The 14,392-nt window shown below is 41.4% G+C and overlaps 1 protein-coding gene and 1 pseudogene across 1 annotated transcript; both read left to right on the top strand.

Annotated features, from left to right (window-relative positions):
• The first annotated feature begins 5,492 nt into the window (after window positions 1–5,492).
• Window positions 5,493–7,040, top strand: LOC127348986 (probable indole-3-pyruvate monooxygenase YUCCA10; annotated as a pseudogene).
• Window positions 7,041–8,410: 1,370 nt separating this feature from the next.
• On the top strand, window positions 8,411–10,517 carry LOC127347727 (dnaJ protein ERDJ3A-like). Its single transcript, XM_071818193.1, has 5 exons — window positions 8,411–8,864; window positions 8,962–9,023; window positions 9,112–9,453; window positions 9,766–10,113; window positions 10,236–10,517. Exons 1-5 carry the CDS (start codon window positions 8,411–8,413, stop codon window positions 10,515–10,517), a joined length of 1,488 nt encoding a protein of 495 aa, XP_071674294.1.
• Window positions 10,518–14,392: the final 3,875 nt, after the last annotated feature.

Below are 14,392 nucleotides of genomic sequence, written 5' to 3'. Positions count from 1 at the left end.
TCATCTAATATTGGACTATCAAAACATGCTCATTTTGCTAGACAAGGCCTAAAAACCAACATTAAGTTGATCCCCGGAACATCTTGTCTAGGGTTAGCAAACTACACCCTACGTACCACTGGATCATTCAACCCGTTTGTAAGGCCTAACTATGCAGATATTAAACTAATCCTTGAAGAATCAAGGAGCAATCATAACGGATCGGATCTACTAAACAATGATCAAGCAAGGTGCCGCCCTTACACCTAAGAAAGGTGTAAGGATGGCTAGACGTCTAAGGGTTGCATGGACGGAAGCATGTAGCACGGTAGAACAATGCTAACCCTAACACATCTATGATAACTACGTTGCTCGCCATCAAAAAGGCTTCAGTACGAGCAACGCATGGATAACGAATAAACGTATACTGCCTAGATCGCAAGATGCGATCTAGGCAGCATGATGCTTACCCGGAAGAAACCCTCGAAACAAGGGGTCGGCGATGCGCCAAGATTGGTTTGTGATGAACCTGATTGTTGTCTTTCTTGATAACCCTAGATACATATTTATAGTCCGTAGACTTTCTAACGTGGGAATAATCCCAACCGTGCACGAGCCAAACTCCAACTAACCGATACGTATCCTACTATATTTACAGATACAAGGGCAAACTAGCCCAAACTTCGTGTACAAGGCCGGTTCACGTATTCTTCCATGTATATTTCTTCAAGCCCAATCTTGATCGCGGCCCACCTATGACTCGGTCAAATTCTGGTGATAACACCGGCACGGACACAATATCTCCGTGCGGTTATTTTCATACATGTCGATGATCGCGTGTTTCAGATATCTCATCACGATGCTTTCACTCATCTTGATAACCATTATCACATGCATGGTAAGATTACATAATTGATTAGAACCATGCATCCGTCGGTAGTTTTCACCGAAAATTTCGGCATGACCTTCCTACACGGTAGGACATAGGAGCGCCAGAAATGTGCCGAAACGGAAACTGAAAGAATCAACATTTCGGCGCAACGTTGGCAACTCATTTTCAACGCCAACACACACAAGCACAAGCACAAACACAACATATATATATATGCCACACACGAGCTTTGCTTCAAATGTCCAATATACGTCGATTTCATTCCTCAATTTGTTCATTAATCACCTATTTGTTTGATATACTTGTCAACGAGATCGAGACGTCGCGCCGCTACCACGGCGTATGGAAGCCAACTTTCTAGATCTAGATCTAGGTTGAGCGGTCAATGCGGGATAGTAGATCCAGATCTACATAGGGGATGTGGGAGATGCATGTAGGAAGGGAAGATTTGCTCAAAAAATATGATTTTATTTGGTCAAATTGGTGAAATTGGGGATAGAAATGGGCAAAAATGAGCTGGGTTGGGAGAAGGCTCGGGTTTGTGTGGAGGAGTGGAGTCGTAGTGGGGGGAGTGGTTGTTGAGCAGAAATAACTGCCCAGGTTACTGCCGGCGCACCAGGGCATGGGTGCGCCGGCATCACATAGCTCTTTCGGCTATATCACCCCCGGGCCAGGCCCAAGAATCATTGCCGGCGCACCGGCCCAGGGGTGCGCCGACAATAGCAAATTTTCCGCCGGCGCACCACTGGGCCGGTGCGCCGGCAATGATTCTTGGACCTGGCCCGAATCGGCCAAGGCCATGCCAGGAAATAGCGCCGGCGAGTCTGCTCCTCTGGTGCGCCGGCAGAAGGCTCGCATCCCCGGCGCGGCTGAAAAGAGGTGCGCCGGCAACACTTGCCACCGGCACACGTCCTTGGTGGTGCGCCGGCACCTATTGCCTCCAACTATAGGCTTTTTCCTAGTAGTTGTACCCGTGGGACAGTGAGCGTGCGCAGATGCAGTAGTTGTTCGGATCGGAGGTGTACTGCAGAGCATGGAGCTGTCGGAGGAGCGTGAGGGGTCCAAAGGATTAGAAGATGAGAGTGTGGGCTGGGGAAAAGAGCTAGCGGGGCGGATGGTGCTCGACCCTGATCTCGGTTAAGTAATCACCATGGGATGAAGATAGAGGAACTGACGCGCAGCGGGGGATAAAATCTTGCGTTCATCGGTTACAGAATACAAACCGTCTTGCACACGTATATGAAGCGTTCCAGCACACTCTGTAAATATAGAGATGACATGGCCGTACCAGAAAGGAGGAAAAATCAATAGTGGGCTTAGGATCAAGAGAGACCATATATTTCAAATCCAACGGATAGAAACAATTCGGGTGATGTGGCTGCACCAGGTTTGAGCTTGCAAACATTAAATGCATTTTAGTGGGGATGAACTTTATAGATATTATAGATATTGTAACCAATTAGTTGATCCGATCCACATGTAGTTAGCTTAAATACTCCTTGAGAGGTGAGATGTACTACTACTTGTATTTAACACTTACTGCTACTGAAAGTAAAACTGCATGATAGTTCAAACGATCATACCTTCAGTGTGCCTAGAGCTCCTATATACAGTAAAATAGTGGCCGATGATCCTCTACTAATTTTCTCTGAGATGTATATAACAGAAGAAGAGATGTTGAGTTAACAAAAATCATGCCAGCGGGGTAATGATGAGAACACAATGAGATAAAGTAACATCTCATGTGGAAGTATGCTTCATATGCTATGCTATCTAGTAGCTACTTCTGAAGATGCCATCAGAAGTTAATCCATTCAAGAGGCAAAAAAGTTCCTTCTGAAGCAAAGACCCAACAGAGTGTTTTGTATTTGCATGCAACCTCCAACAACCAAGTCAACCTGAAAATGATGCTAGTGCATTTAAACATGTACCGAACACATGGCATTCAAAGAATACTACATACTCAACATCAAGTAATGTCGTGGATGAAAGCATATTACCTGTACATGCAGCTTGACGTCAGTCCGATAATGGGGCATCAAGGATGGAGAAGGGAACAAAGTAAAGATCAGATCGACAATGATGAAAAACGGATCATCTGTCCGGTGGATCTTAACGTGATGCTCTTATGTCACTTGGTTGAACGAAGGGATATTAAATGACCAAACGGAAATGGAAGCCTCAGTGGGGAAGAGGAAGCAGAACAGATAAATGAGGTAGAGGAGCTGAATCGGTGCATAGATTTACATAAGATGTTGTTCTGCAAAGAAAAAACTTAAAAGGAAAAAAGAAAATGGTGACGTGGACACATGAATGGCTGATTTGGTGGGCCTGCTGATGTGGCATAGCTGCATGTTGAGATAAATAAGTTAGTGGGGGTGAACTATTTAGTTATATAGGATTCCTTCTTATCTGCTTAATTAAATATTTTTGCTGTTCCTCCCAATTCTGATAAGAACATATATACTCTCCTATTTCTGTTTCTTGCTCAACTTCATATTTGCTTTCTCTCCTCTTATTCTGATAAGAACGGATTCTACTCCCCATCTTATCTCATTTCTTTGTCTTTAAATCTGATCAATAGATACTGCCTTCATTTTTCCAAGCTTTTTTTGTGTTGATTTTGCCAACGCACAGCATTTCTATTTTACTTGAACAACATTCCTCCTATTCATCACTCTCCTTCTTGTGGACTACCTTGTGAACTTTGAAGCTTGTTATTCTGGTTATCAGAAGAACCTGCTTCTGGCCTTCTGGGGTTAGTCTTCTCCTCCTAGCTCCTTCTGGTTAATCCTAGATACAGGTGAGTGGTGGCCCTTCGCAGGTTGTTCCTTGTGGTACCAGAGTGTTATGGTGTTTCCAGGGGTCCTATTTATATGTCCTGCCTGCCATGGTGGCTTGAAGTCTGAATTGTGACACTTATTTGTCCAAGTTGAGTAAGCTACTTGTTGCCAGTGTTTTGTTCTCCGCTGATTGGTTCGCAGTCAGCTCTGTATGCCTTGCTGCCTAGCTCTCGTTGATCTCTGTCTAGGCGCAGTTAGAGCAATGTTTTAAATAGCACGCTATCTCTTCGCTATAAGATAAGCACTTTTAGCGCTAAAATAGAATCTCTCGCTAATAGCTCGCTAAATCGCGCTAAAACGCTAAATAGCGCTATTTCTCCCGCTAAGACCAAATATTTTAACATTTAAATTTAAAAGTTAAATCTACTTATGTAATATACATGTGTGCACTACTTTTATTACTAAATCATCATAATTATAGAGTAAAAGTTTCGCATCATTGAATTTCTTATCACATTTATAGATGATATGAATGTTTGATGCTAATATTTTTCATTCCACTTGTAATTTCGTCACGTGGACTAGTAACAACTCTTTGTAATATTCTTTTAAACTCCGTAGTAATTTTTTGATTCAAATTGTATTTGAGATATACATTTCAACTATGTATATGAATTCTTGTTTGAATCAATAATATTCCATGATGTTTTAAATGTTGAGTTAAAGTTAAAATTACAAATTCTAACACAGTTGGTCTTTTGTAAGTTGTGCTTGTGCATCTCAGACCTTTTAATTATTAATTATTTACCAGGTGTTCCAAAGGTAGCAAAATAAGCAAAGATCATGCCCACTTCCATAGCTCCTTGCTAGTTACTTTAATCATTTAAAGACTTTGTTTTTCCTACTTACGGGTGCATGAGATGCATTGCACACATGTATATTCCTCGTTCTCGTCAACAAACCATGTCTTCTCAGGGCGCAATGTGGTTTCCATAATATAAATTGCATGTAAAACGCAAATTATACTCTTTGTTTTATTGTAGTACAGAATTCTGATGTTGGTACGTTACATCACCCCTGTAACCACAAATTCCCATGCGCACAAGACATTTGAGTACACATGTTTACATATGGCTGGTGAGGCAGTGATCATTCATAAAAGTAGCAAAAACAAGAATAAGATGCAGCAGAGTTCACCTAAGCAGTGTGCATATTGTAGCGTGGTGGAATAGTCCATTTGCGCGAGGATGACATCAGCTACAGATAAATGTTGTGGTCTGCTTAGTCTAGTGCATGCTGGGAAACCTTTTTTGGGTCAAAATGTTGAGAAAGGTTGACTCATCCTTATCCTACCAAGTGCAGGAAAGGTAAGAAACACCTGGAATATGCACTCTGAGCATATATTGTCCTAAAATAACAAAGGAAAGAAATGTGACGGTGAAAAGAGAGAAAGGAAACACTGACCAACTATATGCTAAACATACCCATATACGATTACTAAGTTTCCAAAAGAATGTCAAAGATCAAGATTACATTTCCTACCTTTTCTGCATTTACACCAACAATTTCATTTATAACATTCTAATCTATAGAGAACTGGATAGATCAGGTTTTATCCGCCAATTAATCATTACCTTTTCCTACACCCCTTAGTCTGAAACCAGTCACAAAATAGAATTGGTGCATGAAATCTACAAGCATATATATGCCACATATGCGACTATTTCATCATAGATTCATCCAGCCAACACCTAGAACCAAAATCCCCTTCTTGTTCTGAGTCTCCTAGTCTACCACCGCACCCTAATCCCACAACTTCGCCAAATCGTGTCTTTGCGATGGAGAATGTTGCCGTGCTGATTGTTGGTGCCGGTCAAGCAGGCCTCGCGACGGCAGCATGCCTTACCCAATTCTCCATTCCCCATGTCATTGTCGAGCGTGAGGACTGCAGCGCGTCACTTTGGCGCAACCGCGCATACGACCGCTTGAAGCTGCATCTTGCAAAGGAGTTCTGTGAGTTACCACACATGCCATACCCAGTAGATGCACCAACATACATACCAAAAGCATTGTTTGTCAAGTATTTGGATGACTATATTATGCGTTTCAATATTCAACCCAAGTATCTCACTAGCGTGGAGTCATCCACATATGACAATGATAATAAGTGTTGGTCAATCGTGGCCCGTGACATGGTGGAGAGCACAACAATGAATTTCAGTGCAAAGTTCCTTGTTGTGGCCAGTGATGAGAATAGTGCCGAGAATATTCCGGTGATCCCTGGACTTGACAGTTTTCTGGGTGAGGCCATCCATTCGTCAAGATACCGGTAAGAGTGTGCTAGTCATTGGATCTGGCAACTCAGGGATGGAAATTGCTTATGACCTCGCGACCCATTGTGCCAATACATCGATTGTTATACGAAGCCCGGTATGTGCACTTTATAATTTATTTGGTAATAAGATACAATTTCTTAGTATTATTAGAACTAGAATGTTATTTTCTTGTATCATGCAAGTTGCAAAGATGTGTGACATTTTTGTGTGTGCAGATTCATGTACTGACGAAGGAACTCATCCGGTTGGGGATGACACTAGCCCACCATCTTCCACTGAATCTAGTGGATAACCTCCTTGTTATGGCAGCAAAATTTATATTTGGAGACCTATCAAGGAATGGCATCACAATGCCAAAAATGGGTCCAATGATGCTCAAGTCAAAAACCGGCCGATCCGCTGTGATTGATGTTGGCACTGTTGGGTTAATAAAAAAAGGAATCATCCAAGTAAGTATATCCTTGGACCTGATATAGACCTTATATATACCATATATATTTACTATGCCAGTTTATTAACATTTTATTTAACTCTTATAGGTTGAAGGAAGCATTAGTAAAATCATGGGGAATATAGTTAAATTTCAAAGCGGTGACGAAATCTCATTTGACGCAATTGTGTTTGCAACTGGATACAAGAGCACAGCAAATGTGTGGCTCAAGGTACTAACATTGATTTTTTTCTGCCTAAGTCAAATTCGTTTTTAAGCAACAATTCTTAGATCTTCTAACCAAGTTATTTGACATTTATGTGTGTAGAATGGTGAGAGCATGTTAAATGACAATGGACTGCCGACCAAAGATTATCCGAATCATTGGAAAGGTGAAAATCAGCTTTACTGTGCTGGATTGGCGAGGAGAGGATTGGCCGGTATTGCCGCGGATGCCAAGAATATCGCCAATGACATTAAATCTGCGATATCATCTATGTCCGGCTAAATTGGCCTTCATATGTAATTTAATGGGTCAAGTATGTGATATCTTTGAGACATTTTCATGCCAAGGCTCGTATGTACAAGGGAGTAAACTCTGCTCTTGTATATTAGCAACAAGCGCCATGTAGTTCTATTCTCGTTGTGTAAAAGGGGCTTCGTAATTTTTGCTGAACGTACGGTTTTCTACCGTACTCTGTTTACCTTGAATTCATAGAAGCATAATTCCTGGGATGAGCAGTGTATTTCCAGTAGAAAAAACTCTTGTGGCATGTTTATCCCCAACAATGAACCACAGGGTAATCATCAACTACATTATTCGCTAGGATCCATTTGAGGTACTGTAATGCCATTCATCAGTCCTAGGATGACACTACGTGATGAGGATTATATACTATATGAATGCAGAACAGCCGTTGATTGTCAAAATTCTGGATGACTGTATTCAATGTTAGAAGCTTCGAAAGAAAGTAACATTATCCTAGAATAAATAAATGTTCTACAAAAAAATAGTACTTGAAGATGAATACAACATGAGTCAATATGCCAATATGCCATGGTCGCCGGTGCAGATTCTAGGAGAAGTGAAGTTTGAGGTCACAAAAATTGTCATACGTGCTAGGTGTTGGAAGAAATTCAGTTTTCTCGGCAGTTGAGTTAGAAAATAGCTCAAACTCAATACATCAAGAGCTGAGATCACTTCATACCCTTTCATAAGTTTCATTACGAAGGGGTACAGAGCAATCTCAGCCTTTGATGTGTTTGAGTTTGGGGGAGAGGGGGGCGCACTGAAGCAAAAGTGTAGAAAATAAACCATGGCGATCTTGTTCTCGACCCAGTCGTTTTACCGTTTCCAACTAGATTAGATTGTCGCCATGAACTTGTCGTGGGATGGCACGACTCAACAAGATTGTAGTGGCATGGTAGGATACCGAGCGAGGGCAGTGGGATGGCGCTGACCGTTAACTCGGTCCTGGTCTGAAATGTAGATAGTTTTGTCCCTGTCTTCTTCGTGTGAGTACTTTATCACTTTGTCTCCACCGTTGTTTATCAGGTTCAGCGAGATTGACAACTACAAAAGGTATCAGAGCCAAGCATCAACACTCTAGTGATCATGACTGAGACTCCACCACCTTCATCGAAGTCACACTCGCTCTCGCAGATGCCGCAACACACATGTGAGCAGAGTCACGGGTGAAGCAGGGTTTGGTGTGGAGGCGAGGTCGTGTGAGAGGGAGGCGGTGGTGGTACGCTGTCATGTACCCAACGATATGCCACCAGTATAAGCTACTAGTATGGTAGGCTTGTTTCAGTTATCCCGAGAAAAATTCTCAGAGTGTTGCATGTTGTCCCTTGAGATTTTCTAGACGCAGAGAACTGTTTATTCTACATATGCTTCTCTTTGCCACTGATATATCAGTCCACCAAGAAGTTATGTAACCCCTGCTAGCAAATTGCTTTTCAATCCATGATGATTATTTGCTAGGAGATGAACGATAATGACCATGACTCTATCCTTTTGTATAACCTTGAACTTCTAAACCGAGCTGGTGTCTCCTTTGCAGCTCATGAGATTCTGTCAGATGAAGAGAAGAGGAAAAACTATGATCTCTACGGTGATGAGAAAGGTAACCCAGGGATTGGTGATGGACATTTTGGGAACCATGAGGGTTTCACTGGTGGTGGTCCCAAGACTACCTATTTCAAATCCGGCGATGGATGGCAGGCAATGGGTGGTCCGGGAAATGGCAAAACATTTTCCTTCTCATTTGGTGGCAACCCTGGGTCTGACGGTGGAAATCCGTTTGGCTTTGATCTTGGTGATGTTTTTTCCAACATGTTTGGTGGTGGTGGTGGATCAATGGGAGGTAACCAGCATGGTGGATTTGCTGGTTCTGCTGGACCCGGCCGGTGCAAGAACTTCCAGCCAGCATACAAACCCTGTCACCATTAAGGAGGTCACACTGCAAAGTTTCAACAAGGAAATAGCTGAGCAAGGAATTAGTTGGATTTTGTTATTCTATACACAACAAGAAAAAGGTCAATTTGTGCTAGAAAGTGTCCTGGAGGATGTGGCTCGTTCACTGGATGGTGCAGTAAGGGTAAGCTGATCAACTTTATTACATAATGCTGATCCTTGGCAGTTAACATATATCAAGAAATGCTTATATGCTGACTCTGTTGATGCAGGCTGGTAAGATAAATTGTGAGAAAGAAAAAGCTATTTGCAAAAAAGCTGGTGTCTCAGTAGGAAAATTGGCTCGTCTCTTCATTTATTCGTACATCACTACAGAGAAAGGGTCTTTGCATGAGTACTCTGGAGAAAATGATGCTAAGAGCCTGAAGACATTCTGTCAGGAACACCTGCCGAGATTCTCCAGAAGGGTAGACATTAGCCAATTTAGTTTCCCTTCACAAGCCTTACCAAACCTTCCTCAAGTACTCTTACTGTCAACAAAGAAGGACACGCCAGTAATGTGGCGTGCTGTCAGTGGGATGTTCCGCAATCGTTTAATTTTCTATGATGCAGAGGTAAGAAATACTGCCTGGGAAAATTAATTTAATCACTGTAGCTGTGCATAGGGCTTTTCATGGGAAGGCCTGATACATAACACAATATACTGGCGTTCTGCGTTATACTAGTTTATTTTTGAATCAATGGTTTATAGGGAAAATTTTAATTATAGATTTGAGGCATATGTTACTGATGAATGTGATACATCGTAGATCATAGAGTAAAACTTCGTATATTAGTCAGTGAACAATCAAGGACGGGTACCATACTATCTATCCTATGAAAACTGTATGAAGGACATCGAGTGAAAGTAACTTTTCCGTCTTTAGGTTCAGGATGTTTCTATTCCACTGCTCAAACGGCTTGGTGTGAAAAATGTTCCAGCGGTTATTGGCCAGAACATTAATGGCGAGGAGCAACTTCTGAAGGATGGTATTTCAGTGAAAGATCTCAGATCTGGTATCAAAGAATTGAAGACTCTGCTCGAAAGTTTTGGGAAGAAGAATAAGAAGCTAGCATCAAACCAAGCTAAGAAACCTGAACCGACGGAAAATAAAATCCCTCTCCTCACAGCTTCCAATTTCCAGGAAACCTGTGGAGAGAAGGCTTCAGTATGTATCATTGGTATTTTCAAGTCAAACAAAGCCAAAGAAAAGCTGGAGACCGTCCTGTCCGAGGTTTGTCTCCTGTCATTTGATGATAGACAAAAGCATAACTTCGTTTGTTCTTCGTACCTAGCTTGTGTTTAAGTTTAACACACGCATTGTTGTGTTCTGATTTCTGCATTCAAGTATCCCAGAAGACTCTGATCCGGGGGCAGAGGTATAACTCTGGAAACGCAATTGCCTACGCCTTGTTGGACGGGAACAGACAATCTGCATTCCTGTCCTCATTTGACAAGTCAGGATACCAGTTGTCTGAAAATCTTCTGCTTGCCTACAAACCTCGTCGTGGGAAGTTTGCTGTGCATGCTGGTGAGTTAACGATGGAAGAAGCTGAAATATTTGTGGCTTCCGTCCTGAATGGAGACGTCCATTTGTCGGCAACCAGAAAGAAGCCAGTTCTAGAGTCGCAGCTCTAAGCATTGTTATTTTTTGGAAATGGTTACAGGTGATTTAGGTGTTAAGTGTTAACTAGAATGTAGTGTGATCTATGAGGCTTGTACATAACTGAATCAAGAGAGTAAAATGTAAATTGACTGCAATGGATTGGAGGGCTGGAAAAGTTAATGTATATCGAAGTTACTACATGTATGTGGTAGGGATAAGCATATTTGGGCTATTACATCCTCGGAGTTCAATTTGATCATGGTCATGCTTACGCCTTTAGCTCTGTTAATCTAAGATCTACCATTTAATTGCTTGCATGCTTCTGTTTAAGCTATGGCATGGTTAATTGCTACCTGTTGGTTCTGCTAATATTCCATGTTTCTTAGCTAAGCTTCTAGGGTTTACCATGTTACATTGTTTGGTCACATTGGCCATTGGCTTGGATTATTCCTGGTTCTGCTTCTGATCATTGCTGTATGGTTAAGTTGTAGATAAGTAGATGATTCATGTGCATGATTACTATCTCAGTCATTTAAAAGATATCAGAGATAAGAACCGATCTATTTTTATTCTATCATGTTGATATATTGTATATGTGGTGTTTTATTCCTTGCTTACAGGTAGCTTAACTGTGTTTGCACAATTGCATAAGCACATGAACATATACCGCTGGTTTATGAACTATTCCATCAAGTGATCAGTGTATGTGTTTTGCAAAGTAACTTGGTTATATCCCGTTTTTCCTAAATTTTGTCTCTGCTCTCTCATCTGATTACAGATGATCCCCTCTTTTATACTATTCTTTCTATCTTCTTAATTATGTATTTTCGATGTTCCTCTCAATTCTGATAAGAACACATCCTCTCCTATTTCTATTTCTTGCTTAATTTCATTTTTCCAAGTACTTTTGGGTGTTGATTTTGCCAAAGGCACAGCATTTCTATTTTACTAAGCTTGGGGATGCTTGATACGTCTCAAACGTATCCATAATTTCTTATGTTCCATGCTACTTTTATGATGATACTCACATGTTTTATACACACTTTATGTCATTATTATGCATTTTCCGGCACTAACCTATTGACAAGATGCCGAAGAGCCAGTTGTTGTTTTCTGCTGTTTTTGGTTTCAGAAATCCTACAAAGGAAATATTCTCGGAATTGGACGAAATCAACGCCCAGGGTCTTATTTTTCCACGAAGCTTCCAGAAGACCGAAAGGAATACGAAGTGGGGCGACGAGGCGCCGCCACGCCAGGGCCGCGCGGCCAAGGGTGGGCCCGCGTCGCCCTAGCGTGTGGCCCCCTCGTCAGCCCTCCGACTCTGCCCTTCCGCCTACTTAAAGCCTTCATCGAGAAAACCCCAGTACCGAGAGCCACGATACGGAAAACCTTCCAGAGACGCCGCCGCCGCCAATCCCATCTCGGGGGATTCAGGAGATCGCCTCCGGCACCCTAGCGGAGAGGGGAATCATCTCCCGGAGGACTCTTCATCGCCATGATCGCCTCCGGAGTGATGTGTGAGTAGTTCACCCCTGGACTATGGGTCCATAGCAGTAGCTAGATGGTTGTCTTCTCCTCATTGTGCTATCATTGTTCGATCTTGTGAGCTGCCTAACATGATCAAGATCATCTATTTGTAATGCTACATGTTGTGTTTGTTGGGATCCGATGAATATGGAATACTATGTTATGTTGATTATCAATCTATCATCTATGTGTTATTTAAGATCTTGCATGCTCTCCGTTGCTAGTAGAGGCTCTGGCCAACTTGATACTTGTAACTCCAAGAGGGAGTATTTATGCTCGATAGTGGGTTCATGCCTCCATTTAATCTGGGACAGTGACAGAAAGTTCTAAGGTTGTGGATGAGCTGTTGCCACTAGGGATAAAACATCAATGCTTTGTCTAAGGATATTTGTGTTGATTACATTACGCACCATACTTAATGCAATTGTCTGTTGTTTGCAACTTAATACTGGAAGGGGTGCGGATGCTAACCTGAAGGTGGACTTTTTAGGCATAGATGCATGCTGGATAGCGGTCTATGTACTTTGTCGTAATGCCCAATTGAATTTCACACTACTCATCATGATATGTATGTGCATTGTTATGCCCTCCTTTATTTGTCAATTGCCCAACTGTAATTTGTTCACCCAACATGCTATTTCTTATTGGAGAGACACCACTAGTGAACTGTGGACCCCGGTCCATTCTTTTACATCGAATACAATCTACGGCAATACTCGTTCTTACTATTCTTCGCAAACATCATCTTCCACACTATACATCTAATACTTTGTTACAGCAAGCCGGTGAGATTGACAACCTCACTGTTACGTTCGGGCAAAGTACTTTGATTGTGTTGTGCAGGTTCCACGTTGGCGCCGAAATCCCTGGTGTTGCGCCGCACTACACTCCGCCACCAACAACCTTCACGTGCTTCTTGGCTCCTACTGGTTCGATAACCTTGGTTTCTTACTGAGGGAAAACTTGCTGCTGTACGCATCACACCTTCCTCTTGGCGTTTGAAATATCCCAAGTAATGGGGTTACAAAAATAGACGAAACAGATGTGTGCATTGCATTCATGCATAGAAAATCTGGGGAATTTTCGCGCTTTAAAGTAAAACAGTCACAGTAACTGAAGTTTCACTTGACCTTGGTGGGATTGAAGTAGATCATCAAGTCAAGCGCTATAAACCTCAATGTGACTTTGCTAAAACCTTGTTTTGGGTAGAGATAATTTGATCTAAGGGATTAGATCAAATGGAATTAAAATCAACACAAGAACTTGTTAATCAAGGATCAACTACTTGATCTTATTAAAGATCACAACATGGTAATCCTTGCCATAGCATATGAACATCTATTCAATTATAAATCAAGTAACAATAATTGGAGAAACCATTCTTCACTTATCTTATCCATGTCTTAAACTAATCTTTGATCCTACCATGAACCTCATGGTAATCATTCTATTTCAATCTTGGAAACAAGACAAGGAGATCAACTCTAGAAGTATATATTCTCCTCTATTACATATTATTATACATCAAACCTAGAGAGGTGAGAGTTCTATGTTATTTAGAAGAGAAGCAATAATGACAAACTTTGAGCTGAACCTTGGATATACATCCATGTATTCAAATCATCACCTTTAAGAGAAACCCTAGGATATTATTCCAGACCATCCCTAGAGAGAGAACCCAATTATGTTAAACATAGATATTGATGATCACATCAACCTCTATGGAGTCTAACCTTAGGTTAGAATTAAAGTCCTTCCCAAATGAGAGTGACCATTCATACTAATCCCAGCTCTGACTATTTAAGAATAAAGGACAACCTTTGAACTAGAGTATTAGGTTGTAAAACATTTCCCTTGGAGTGGTGAGATAACCTAATATCACATGGAATAATACTATATCCATGAATTGATAAAGTAAGGAGGAGATTAATTCAATCAAGATAGCCAAGTGGAGTTTCAGACTAAATACTTATGGAGATATTGTGAATACAACATAAACCCTAGAATAATTATTCCTATGAAAGAGAGCTCAAGTTATGGTGTTACACTCAAGTTAGTGAGGCAACACTTGGATTTGAGGGAAAGAACTATCCCTATACCCAGATGCTTATATCATCATTCCCTGGAAAGAACCTTAAGTAATATCTCAGGCATTCTCCTGGGATATAAACTAATGAGGCAACCATAGTAGTCCCATTCAAGAAGGTAAATCAGAAGTACTATACCTTAGTTGATCAAGACAATGCTTGATCATAGGAGTGAGAAACCCATTTAATGAGAGATACCTTAGGAAGCCAAACCTTGATCATTATAAATTGAGTGATGATCATAAACCCTAAGAACTTGAGGTAAAGATATTAAGAACAAGTTGATCATGCTT

Source organism: Lolium perenne, chromosome 4 (genome assembly GCF_019359855.2).
Source record: "Lolium perenne isolate Kyuss_39 chromosome 4, Kyuss_2.0, whole genome shotgun sequence".
Classification (NCBI taxonomy): domain Eukaryota; kingdom Viridiplantae; phylum Streptophyta; class Magnoliopsida; order Poales; family Poaceae; genus Lolium; species Lolium perenne.
Note: the sequence above shows the minus strand (reverse complement) of the source record. Positions and strands in the feature narration are given on the sequence as shown.